The sequence below is a fragment of the Heterodontus francisci genome, chromosome 42 (assembly GCF_036365525.1).
Source record: "Heterodontus francisci isolate sHetFra1 chromosome 42, sHetFra1.hap1, whole genome shotgun sequence".
Lineage (NCBI taxonomy): Eukaryota > Metazoa > Chordata > Chondrichthyes > Heterodontiformes > Heterodontidae > Heterodontus > Heterodontus francisci.
The window spans coordinates 21,883,167-21,895,948 of NC_090412.1; the positions used below are offsets into that span (position 1 = coordinate 21,883,167).

The 12,782-nt window shown below is 44.7% G+C and overlaps 1 protein-coding gene across 1 annotated transcript in view; it reads right to left on the reverse strand.

The window, feature by feature from the left end:
- The window catches only part of LOC137355349 (L-threonine ammonia-lyase), a 40,980-nt gene extending 28,483 nt beyond the window's left edge, over positions 1–12,497 (reverse strand). The window contains exons 1-5 of the mRNA XM_068020343.1: positions 12,397–12,497; positions 7,055–7,397; positions 3,340–3,456; positions 1,747–1,988; positions 694–859 (exon numbers count right to left, since the gene is read on the reverse strand). Coding sequence (XP_067876444.1) covers positions 694–859; positions 1,747–1,988; positions 3,340–3,456; positions 7,055–7,397; positions 12,397–12,497 — 969 coding nt within the window. The remainder of the gene's footprint in view (positions 1–693; positions 860–1,746; positions 1,989–3,339; positions 3,457–7,054; positions 7,398–12,396) is intronic.
- Positions 12,498–12,782: the final 285 nt, after the last annotated feature.

Below are 12,782 nucleotides of genomic sequence, written 5' to 3' on the forward strand. Positions count from 1 at the left end.
CCGTTGACTTGTCAAGCGCTCAAAGGAACTGATCATAGTAGGTCCCACCCACCCTATGGTCATGTGCAATTCAACTATGCAAGGGCCTCAATCAGGTGTCACCCCTATTTGCATATGTAAAGTGACTAATGCCTATTTCAGGTGCACTCTGGATGCCTATGGAGATGTGACTAATGAAACTGTCAGGCCAGTGCAGAGATGGGATGCTCTTCTGAGCTTAGCGTTAGAGACCATTGTTGGAGAAAAGTTAAGCCCTGAGTTGATTGTGCTGTAACTGACCAATTGATACGGGCACTGATTGATAAAATTAGCGAGAAGTGTTGCAATCTGAGGGGGTGGAATTGGAGATTGGGGGGTGGGGTGTGGGTGGTGAAAGTAAAATGGGCAGAATTCCACTTGCTACGTTATACAACATTAGGGATATTCATTCGACTGAATATTGATGAGGGGGAGGCAGATAACGAGTGACCGATGCAAATCCGTCTGTTGTGTATCAATGCCCGTCTCCAATTCCACTCCCTACAACTCTGAAACTCTTTGCATTGATTAACTTAAAATTCAGCCGTCACCTTTCTTCACCCCTCGCCAAACCCCCGCCCCCACCTCCAAAAATAGATTTTCAATGTTGTGTTAAACCCTTCCCAAACTCTCCTCTTAGATTCAGTGGAAGGGTGCCAGTCTGCTTGAACTTACAATAACAGTAATGCTTGGGTTCAGGTGTTTGATGGGGGCCGCAGCCCCTGCCAAGAGATTGCACTGTCCTCCCGCTGGCAGTATCACTGCGTCCAGCTTGTTTACCTGCTCGTAAACCTCAAGTCCCATGGTCCCCAGTCCCGCCAAGTAAAGTGCACTGTCCTCCCTATCAGAAAGACACACAACATGGTCACTTTTCCCAAAACCGCATGGCCAACATCCCACTGTTCTGGATAACCACAATAGCTCATAACTACAGTAGACAGGCTCATTTTGTGAATGATTTTGCCCCCACTACTATACCTGGATGTCTACCTCATGTGTTGATCACTCTTTATGTGAAGAAGAATTTCTTGATTAAACATGTGCCCCCTTGGGAAAGTCATATGCACCCGTGACTTTCCCATAGGTCCTAGCAGTAGATGTTGTACCTGACCAATGGCCAAGGCTCAGAACATTTTGCCTCTAGACAAGCATTCCTGATCTGTAAGTCTCAGTAACGATACCCACTGGCGAATTTACCAACCCATATTGCACAGCATGTGTCACAAGAGCACAAGCTATGACATTCCTCATCGAATCTACAACACAGGAACAGGCTATTCGGGCCAACTTGTCTATGCTGGTGTTTTACACAATGGGAGCCTCCTCCCTATCTAATACCCTCTTCCCTCGTATATCCCTATTCCCTTCCCCCTCTTATTTATTGCCTCTTGTTCTGCATTCACCCATGTGGAAAAAAAAGTCAAATTCTCCACGTACACTATATCGAACCCCTTCAGAATTGTAAAAGCCTTGATCAGGTGTGCTACCCAGAAAGCATTGCAAAAGGAGAATTCCCTATCTCCACCACCCTACCCCTCTCTCCCACACTTCTCAATAATAAAAGCCTGAGTTACAGCAGGCCTCCCTAACGCAGCAGCAAAGAATACTTTGCTGAGAATTCTATTTTCAAATGATCGATTTTCCCCTTCCAACGGGCTTATGAGAAAGTTCAAGTTTGGTTACCATGGCTCCCTCAAGTCTATAACTAAGAGCAATTTAGTAACTCACTCCTGCAGATAGAGGTAACCGTTCTCACTGGCCAGTTTTTTTGCATGGCTCCGGGAATCCTGCGCGCTGCTTCCGTAGGTAATCACCATGGCTCCGTACTCACGGCACATTTTCACCTTGCCTGGCGAGGTGTGGGTAGGCACAATAATGAACACGGGGACATGGAGCTCCGTGGCGTGGTGAGCCACGGCCTTGGAGAAGTTGTTGTCTGATGCCAGGATCACACCCTTTCTCTGCTGTTCCTGCAAAGTCAAACAGGACCGTTCACAGAATCATACAGTGCAGAAGGTGGCCATTCGGCCCATTGTGCTTGTGCCAGCACTTTGAAAGAGCTATCCAATTAGTCCCATTCCCCCCCAGAGCATTGGTAATGACCTAAATCCAGTGTCCTCCCACCTCTGTCTTTCAAAACCAGTCTAAAAAGGGGGTGGTGGGTGGGGGGGTGGATGAAATATATTAATGATAGGAAGGCAGGATGGACAGTGGATTAACACTGACATCTCACTTCCTTCTGTGCTCTGATTCCATAGGAAACATTTACTGCAACATGACCTCTACTATCCAGGTTTCTAAGGAATAAGCTGATAGAATCCTTGTCATCTGCCAGGCAGGCAGCACTCTGCAACGTACATATTTGGGGCATCTGTCTGGTATGTGGTACTGATGTGCAGTTGTACCTAGTCAGCCTGGTCAAGGTGTTCCACCTTCCTCCAGCCCTGCTGCAGACCCTCCATGTGGCATATGCAGCACTGAACCCACACCTCGTGCTAGGCGCGCTGCACTGCTGTCCTAAGAGGAGGCTGCTCTGGAGTGCCAAACAAACAGAGCAATGCTCTTCACAGCCATGTCATGAAGAGGTGCCGCCACTGAACCAAATATCAGTGAGTTCAGGCGCTGAGCCACCTCACCGTTTGTCACAGACCCTATTTCTTGCTCCAACACCCGCTGGTTTTGCCATCAGTTTTCATTTGCCCGCTAAAGGGCTGCCAACAATTTCTATCCCCGCGGTTAACCATTTACTGTTAAATTGCCGCATAACTTTAAAATCCTGGCTATAGACCTTTAATAACCGCTGATGCTCCAGATATTCTACTCCCAAATTACTTCCACTAGCAAGCATCTAGCACATGGCCCAATCCAGGGCAGAGGCTTCCGCTGAATATTAAATGAGGACCAATCCTAGAAGATCTTGTAAGCTGGCCATTTGCAACTCATGTGAACAGAATATTCATGGTCTGGCTGTTACCATGTATTGACTAGAAGACTTATTTTTATGTTATAGTTTTCTATCAAGCGGTTTGCAGGTCATTTAACCCGTTAACCCCATCTCCATGACTCTAGTATGTGTTGTTTCGTCCCCCTCCCCATTCTCTCTCAATTTTTTCCAACTATAATAAAACGACCAGCTTATCTGATGAAAGGTCGACACCCAAAGCATTAATGGTCTTTTTTTTCTTTACAGATGCTGAATGGTCACCGTGTATACCCAATGTTTTCAGTTCTCATCTGAGATTCCTGGCACTTACAGTGCTCGGTTGCCTTTTTATTAGGAAGGATGGGCAATTAGCTGAGAATGAGTCTGACTTCCCGTACCTGCGATAGCGATGTCAACAAGTACCACACCCCTCGCTCTTTCACACTGCCGGTGTAGTGCAGGTATTCCTTCTTCAAGTAAATATCCATGCCATATTGCTTAGAGAGCCTGGAATACTGGGAAAAAAAGAATGGAGCGTATTTCCTAAGTAACCTAGGTTGAAGATTGTTGACTTTGGTGCCAACCGACTGCCGACAAGTTGTAAATATCCATTCAAATTTTAGCAAGCATTTCTGGGAGTCTGAGAATCGCACCCTAGACCATGTGTTACAGAGCAGTGGAAAACGTGCTGGTATTTGGTGTCAAGCTTGAATCAGTGGGTAGCATTCTCACCACTGTGTCAGAAAGTTCCAACCCCACTCCACAGATTTCGGCACATAATCTAGGGTTACATTTCAGTGTGGTACTAAAGGAGTGCTGCTCTGTCAGAAGTCCCATCTTTCAGGTGAGGTGTTGAACTGAGGCTCCATCGGTCCTCCCAGGTGGATGTAAAAAGATCCCATGGCACAATTCAAAAGAGAGCAAGGGTGTTCTCATGGCGTCCGGGCCAAAATTTCTCCCTCAACCAACACCCAAATCTGATTAACTGGCCATTTATCTCATTGTTGTCTGTGGGACCTAAATATGTGTACATTGGCTGTCACATTTCTGGCATTACAGCAGTGACTACATTGCAAAAGTATGTGACTGGTGTTAAACTTCAGAAAGCTGGTTATGGAAGGATAATGCTGGAGCCTATATTTATTCAGTTTCACATTTATTGTGCAGAATAAAAGGATTACAAACATGTAGCTCCTCACTCAAAAACCCTCCATCAGTCTCAGTGAGTGTCTGTTTATAAGTGCTCAACTAAGACCTCGATTAACACCCTCCACCTGCGTATAATCAAACCATAGATATACAATTAACAGATTAACAACTGCTGGGGAATGTTCTAAAGTCAGGAAAGCTGCTATATAAATGCAAGCTCTTTCTTTCTGTAAAAAGAGTGTAATGGACACGAATGATTAACAAGAAGCAAACGAGCAAAGAGAACTTCTGAGAAGTCCCCAACAGAAGGTCTCTAGGGTTAGAAAAAACCTTTCCCCCCCCACCTCCTCCCACATCCCCCAAATCATTGCCACCTCCTTCTCCCAAGCACCTCCCTGCTGGGGCTCCTACTGTGATTGACGTCACAGTCAGCAACATTTCCTAGATTTTACGGGAATCACAATAGGAGCAGCAGCAATTAGGAACTCAAGTCTGGTCACAGCTAATTTGGGCAATGGACAGAGCACTGACTGACTGTGCAAATGCAGATGGTTGTCATGCAGACTGCACCAGATAATGTGGGAGTACTTGATGCTGACAATGGGTGCTGAAAGAGAAGCAGCTTGCATTTAAATCAGGAGGAATCAAAGCACTTTACAGTCAATGACCTGTTTTTGAAGTGTCGGCCCCTGTTGTTATGTAAGTTGTATTAGGTTCCCCGGACTCTCACCCAGCCTACCTGCATCTCTCCCTTCCATGCAGCCATGTAATCTCTTGGGTGAGGCAAAAAAGCAAAGGAAAAACTATGGCACAATATGGGAAAACAATCGTGGAAAATTCCTCTCCAACCACGCAACCCCCCTCCCCCAGCTCAGCCAAGCAATCAAAGCTAATCCAGGAGGTCAAATCCAAAACTCTGCTGCCCATGTCTTAACTCACACTAAGTCCCGTTCCCCTGTGCTCGCTGACCTACATTGGCTCCCGTTTAAGCAAGTGCCTCAATTTTAAAATCCTCATCCTTGTTTTCAAATCCCTTCCATTGCCTTGACCCTCCCTATCTCTGTTATCTCCTCCAGCCCCACAACATCTGAGCGCTTCCAATTCTGGCCTCTCACACATCTCCTATTTTAATCACTCCACCATTGGCAGCCGTGCCTTCAGCTGCTAAGACCCTAAGTTCTGGAATACGCTCCCTAGACCTCTCCGCCTCTCCACCTCGCTTTCCTCCTTTAAGACCTTCCTTGAAGCCTACCTCTTTGACCAAGCTTTTGGTCATCCTCGGTATTATTTCTTTATGTCGCTCAGTGTCAGGTTTTGTTTTATAATGCCCTTGTAAAGCGCCTTGGGACACATTATTACATTAAAGATAAATACAAGTTGTTGTTGGGAGAACTAGGGGGAGGGGTTAGAGAAACGACATGTTAATCTATCAGCAAACCATGCGTTAGGGAAGGTGATTCCAACAACATATGGAGTAGGCATTAATATATCAGCATATTCCAGTGACTAGGAAGTGACCACTTTGGGGTCAGGGTTCAAATTTATCTCAGACTGATGTGTTGGAAGCCTGCCAGCTGTAAGGGTCTGATATGAAATTGGTTTGTACAAGCCCAATTGAGTTCTCTAGTGGCCACAGGTGAGGTCTGGTGTGACATCCCATAACAAATGCTACAAATTTCTACACTTACTCTTTGAGGCCCAAGAACCAAAGCATTGCATTAAAAAACATTGCAGAGGCAATGAACGTCCCATCACTTGCCCTTGTCCACAGTACAACACTGTTTCTAGTTTGTTACCAATCTCATTGAACAATAATATCAGCTTACATTTATATAGCACCTTTAACATAGTAAAAAGGTCCCAGGAGCAAAATCAGACTAAAATTTGACACCGAGCCAAAGAAGGACATTGGAGAAGGTGACCAAAATCTTGGTCCAATGGGGTAGGTTTTAAGTGGAGTCTTAAAGGTGAGATGGAGGTGGAAAGGCAAAGAGATTTTGGGAGGGAATTTCAGAGCTTAGGGCCTAGATAACTGAAGGCACGATCACCAATGGTGGGCGACGGAATTGGGGGTGCACAGGAGGCCAGAATTGAAAGAGTGCAGAGATCTTGTCGAGAGAAGTCACTGAATGGTTCTTGTGGGAAATGGGAAAATGACACAAGGGTGCTTTTCTGAGAGAGGGGTTAAGTCCTTTGCTGAAGCCAAGGTAGGGAAGTTTTCCTGTGCAATCTATTCCAGGATACATCTGACATGTTTGACATTGGAGGGATGGGGGAAGAGGGGGGTGGCACGTGTTGATGTGGTGCAGTGGCTCAGTGGCTAGCACTTGTGCTTTTGAGTCAAGAAGGTTGTGGGCTCAAGTCCCATTCCAGAGATTTGAGTACAAAAATCTAGACTGGCACTCCAGTGCAGTACTGAGGGAGTGCTGTACTGTCAGATGGGCCGACTTTCAGATGTAAAGTTACACCAAGGCCCCGTCTGTCCTCTCAGGTAGATGTAAAAGGTCCCATGGCACTATTTCAAAGAAGGGCAGGAGAGTTATACCCCAGTGTCCTGGCCAATATTTATCCCTTAATCAACATCATTAAACAAACAGGTTATCTGGCCATAAATAAAAACAAAAAGTGCTGGAAATACTCAGCAGGTTATCTGGCCATTATCATTTTGCTGTCTGTGGGAGTTTGCAGTGTGCAGATTGGCTGTTGCATTTCCTACAAAAGTGACTACCCGTCAAAAGTACTTCATTGGGTAAAATGCACTTTGGGACATTGTGAAAGGCGCTATATAAATGTAAGTCTTTCTGTTTTTACTCTGAGGGACTCCCACCATGTCCAGTGGTACAGCTGCAAACTCTGCTGTGGTATGGAGATGCCAAGTCCCAGCCTTATGCTGCAGCCCCCATCGATGTAAGCCCAAAATTCACAAGAAAAGACTCACTCTGAAAAATAAAGCTAGCGACATACCGTGCAGGGGGTTTTCTGGACTCCGTTCTGGATTTTAAAGGCAGCTGCACTGATATCCTCAAATCGAACCTGTCCGCTGCCAGTTTCTGAGGTCCTGCTGGGCCTGTGCTCTGTCATGTTCGGGGTATTGCTGAGCAGTGTTTCCGAGTGGCCTGTAACTTTCATTTCCCATGTCTTGACGTCTTTTTCCAGATACTCATCCTCCCCAAAGTCCTTGAGCCTTTCCGGGTTTATCGCCCTCTGCCGAAGCGTGGGGCACCCATTCCCGATTGGGCCAGCCCTGTGGTGACAGGAATCACCGCTCACGGCTGAACGTTGGTGATTCTGCTGAGCTTCCTCACCACTGTATAAAACACAAATGAAGACGTGTTGGCGTTGAATAATTAAAAAAAGACTCTCCGTCCTCCCGCAAAAGAAAAGTCTGATTGAACGATTGTTCGGAGTGCTTACAAATACAACACTCCAGCGCTAGCTGCATGTCTCAGTGAGGTTAACCAGTGGGTGGCCGAACCATACAACAACAACTTGCATTTATATAGCACCTTTAATGTAGCAAAACGTCCCAAGGCGCTTCACAGGAACGTTGTCAAACAGAATTTGGCACCGAGATGCATAAAGAGATATTAGGACAGGTGACCAAAAGCTTGGCCAAAGAGGTAAATTTTCAGGAGCATCTTTAAGGAGGAGAGAGAGGTGTAGAGGCAGGGAAGGCAATGGGAGGGAATTCCAGAGCTTCCAATGCCCCTGAATTGGTCCTCTGTCACTGGTAACTTGCAGATCTCAACCAGGATATTGGGAGGGGTGCTGTTGAAGTGGGTGGGGGCAGGGAGCGGGAAATTTGCCAGCATTGTTATTCAGCAATGGTTGCAGCAAGTTGGCACGTGGTGAGGACAGGACTGGGCGAGGCTGTAGATACCCCCAGTAAATGATGAATCACTTTAACGGAACTCACCGTCAAGCTCACATTTGTGTTTCTACTCTGGAAAGTAGCAGAGAGTGACTGATAGGTGTAGGTCTATGCCCAGTAGGGTCAGTGAGAGGGCACCACACTTGCAGGGTGCAGGCAGTGAAGGCACATTTCCACACCCACCTGCCCCATGCTGTCAACAACTCCAGAGACCCCATGCAGTTCCCCCTCAGAAACTGTTGAAAGGCACCGATCACCAAGTGTTGAAGAGAATTACCGGTCCGGGGGTTCAGGGCACTTCCCTAGTCTGGGTTATTGCACCATCCCACTCCGGCACCCGCCTCAAACCCCCGCAACAACCCAAAAGTGGGGCTCATTTCCACCCTTCTAGAGGTCGTTAGGCCTCACTTTACTAAAGGCACCATCCTCCACTCCTGTTGGGTCTCTTCTAGGCTGGGGCAACGGGGAGTCAATTAAAGTGAAGTTAGCTACTTCAGTAGGAAAAATAGAATGGCAGAATATTTTTTAAAAGATTAGAGACTGGGCAATGTTGGTGTTTAGAGGGACCTGGCGTCCTTGTACACAAATGGTGCAAAGTTAACATGCGGGTATGTCAATCAATTGGAAAGCAGATGGTGGGTTAGCCTTTATTACAAAGGGATTGGAGTATAAGAGTAAGGAAGACTTACTACAATTATATAGGACCTCGGTGAGACCACACCTAGAGTATTGTGTACAGGTTTGGTCTTCTTACTTAAGGAAAGATATACTTACCTTAGAGACAGTGCAATGAAGGTTCACTAGACTGATTCATGGGATGAGGGTATTGTCCTATGAAGAGAGATTGAACAAACCACACCTTTATTCCCTAAAGTTTAAAAGAATGAGAGCTGATATCATTGCAACTTTTAAATTCTTAAGAGGTTTGACTGGGTAGATGCTGGGACAATGTTTCCTCTGACTGGGAAATCTAGAACTAGGGGTCACAGTCTCAGGATAAGTAGTTAGCCACTTAGGACTGAGTTGAGGAGAAATTTTTTTCACCCAAAGGGTTGTGAATCTTTGGAATTCTTGAACACAGAGAGCTGTGGATTCTCAGTCGTTGAGTATATTAAATACAGAGATTGATAGATTTTTGGATACTAAGGGAATCAAGGAATATGGGGATAGTGCGGGAAGATGGAGTTGAGGTAAAAGATCAGCCTTTATCTTCTTGAATAGTGGAGCAGGCTCAAAGGGCTGAATGGCCTATTCCTGCTCCTATTTCTTATGGTCTTATGTTTAGAAGATCTGCTCCATGCATCTCTGGGCTGGAGCCAGGATATATGTGTCATGGAGCGATAGGTAGTGGCACTTAATATACTGTGAATAGATAACTCTGCCTCAAATGTACTTATTCACAGTTCGAACCAACTAAAACAAACCATGCATATTCATAGTCTACTGTGCAGTCAGTGTCCACCACACATGCTGTACATCCAGTCACACCGTGCACATTCCCGATGTATCGTCTTCTTGTTGTACCTAATGATCAGTTAGTCTTCATTGCAAGCGTATCCAGATCAAGTCACAAGGTTTCTCATTCTAAAAACGATATTTAATTGTCCACGCGTGTAAAAAAGGTGTTTCCTAAGACAATACTGAGGAAAGTATTGCTCTGTAGCTATGTGCAGTAGTGTCCCAAATGTGAATAAGAAAGCAAGAAGTTTCGTTTTATAACGGTCAACATTCCATTTGCCTTCCTAATTACTATACCTGCATGCTGACTTTTAGTGTTTCATGTACAAGAGACTCAGGTCCCTCAGTACTGCAATCTCTCTCTATTTAAATAATATTTTGCTTTTCTATTCTTTCTACCCAAGTGGATAACCTGACATTTTCCCATATTATACTCCATATTATACCAAATTTTTGCCTATTCACTTAACCTATCTATATCCCTTTGCAGACTCTGTGTCCTCCTCACAACTTGCTTTCCCACCTAGCTTTGTATCCGATTTTGCTAGAAACACCGGCCAGAGGAAATCTTTGCAAATATACTCCCAGTGTCACCACATGTAGTGATGAGGGCAATTCATCCCCTGTGATGTTTGGAAGCCAATTTGTAGGATTCCTAAAGCCTGATGGATGAAGCTGGATATTTTCCAATTCTTCAGTCCCACATTAAAGGGCCAATGATGTGATTTAGTGAAGGTGAAGAGACAACACCAAGATATTAACACAGTGTAAAATACCATGTAATGAATATTAAGAAAACAACATCTCCTAATAATTAATAATCATAACAATATTGTGACTAACGTTGATCTTGGCTTTTTTTTATAATAATCATGAATTGATTTAAATTCTGCAAAGACCATGTGTGTTGACCTGACACTGCACTCTATATTCTTAAATATTCTACTGGCCATTTCTTCTACAGAAAACTCCTATTTATTCTTAGAGGGTGTGAGGAACACTCAGTTCTATTACAACTTAAGTAAGTGTGGCTTTCCCATTCCAAGTTTATGAAGGTAAACTGCAGTTTGGTACTGAATCACGCAGACAGATCCCTGGTTGCCTCTGCATCTCGTTTAAGACTCCCGTCTTTGACCAAGCTTTTAGTCACCCACCCTTATAACTCCTTTGAATCTGTGTCAATTTTTGTTTGATAATGCTCCTGTGAAGCACCTTGGGATGTTTGCCAACATTAAAGGCACTATATAAAAGCAAGTTGTTGTCACAGGTCTATGCTTCAAGTGTGCGTGCAGGCACTCAAATTGGTAAGGATATAGTTGGGTTTGGTTGTGATGCCTTCATCATCAAATAGCCTGTACTCAAACATGAGGAATGGTCACTTGGACTAGGTACATCCAAGAGAAGAGGCAGAACATTGTTGGGGGGTGGGGTGGTGGGGAAGTTAAGTCGATGAAAACTGCCAACCTTGTCACTTGACCTTTAATGTGTTTGAACAAAATAAGCAGATTAATCTCTCTAAGAACCTACCTGTCCCCACATACGCACTCAACAAAGCTGCAAATAAATAAAGCCAATTAGGAGCATAGGACAGTACAGAACAATTAAAGACACATATGACTGTTCACAAGACAGAAGGAGCTTATGGGCTAACCTGATCTCATGTACCAATGAATTATCCTCCAACCATCCAGTTCCATGTACATCAACAGTTGTCAGGTAATGAACAGTTGGTGGGAAATGCTCTATAGAATATAGAAGATGTTCATACAGCAGATTGGTGGGGTGCTTTTGGCTCACTGGTTGCCTCCCTCTCTCTGAATCAGAAGGTGATGGGGTCAAACCCCACTACAGACAGCACTGGGGTGAATGGAGACTAGAATTATGGTCTCAGAACACTAGGCTGACATCCAGTGAGGTGCTCACATGGGGACAGAGTGACCACTGGCTCAGTGGTAGTGTTCCCACGTCTGAGTCAGAAGGATAGGGTACAGGCCCAACTACACACAGCCCTGGCTTGAAAGAACAACAGATGATAAGGATATTTAAGAGAGTGAAAAGACATTAGAGAGACAAAAGGTAAGTGGAGATAGAATGAAAGAAAACTGTAAATGCAGGAGCTTTGAATTGAAAGTAAGCATTTGTGGTTTATTTTCACTTTCTGATAACCCAGGAGAATTACCTCATGAAAATAGTCCTCTTCACATTGCAATCCTTTTGTTACAATGCACCCTTCATTACGACAAACTCTTGCAGCCTCTCAATTTGCCACACACACTTGCACCCTCCAACAAGAAGTCCCGTTATAGTATTGAAGGGTCAGTCAAGCCCCAACCAAAACTATTGACAGTCAGAAGGAATGTTTTAGTCCCATGAAGCAATTTTGAAAGCTGCTAGAGTTACATAGGCATTACAACAAGGCAATAGGCCATCAGCCCAACCAATCCAGGTTGGTGTTTATCCTCAACAACAGCAGTATTCTAATCACATGTACCCACCCTGCTCCCTTATCCCTTTATCCCAGTTTTCCCTAACCAACTGATCTAACCTATAAGTTAACATAGTACCGACTTCAATCGTTGACTCTAGTAGTGTATTCCACAGCCTCACCACTCTTTGTGCAATAAAGTTTACTGGCTCGCGGTGTTAAATCTCTTTCATTTAATCTTATATTTGTCTCCTCTTGTTTCTGAACCCTACAATCACTGGAGTTCCCGTCAAATCGTTTCAAAGGATCAGAATAATTATGTAATTAATCGGCCAACGGCAAAAATAAAGAGGTGAAGCAGGACTCCAACAATACCATCGCGAGGAGGAAAGGGAGGAGAAGAAGGAGGAGGCTCTGAGACAGATTCAACCAGGCGCAAGTCATGAACCTTTGGCCATCACATGATGCTGCTCCATACAAACCACAGGTTCTGAGGGTCAGAGAAGGATTTGAAAGGCAAGCTATTCCTAAAAACAAGAAGTTCAATCCAACCTTCTCCAAAAGGGATCATATTCCTCGTCTTCGGAAGAGATCTTCTTGGGAGGTTTGTTGCTCATGGACCTCGAAAACAGAAACTGGGCTGCGAGATTCATGTTTTCCTGGGAGAGGTGGCCAGCAGCAAATAACAACTTTCGAATACCCTTGTTCTCTTCAAGCAGTTTACAACAAGACAAAGAACTCTGCTCAAGTCGAATTCGAAGTTCAACACCATCAACTTTTTTTGAGATGAACTGTTCGCCTCGTTCACCCAGCAAATGCTGAGGGTGAGACTGCTGCTGCCGTTATTTAAAGAGATTAGTTCACCTGCCAATCTGTCTCTGTCAATTTGGGAAATGCTAAGATTAGTTACTACTGACCTCCTTACTGAGTCGCACTAT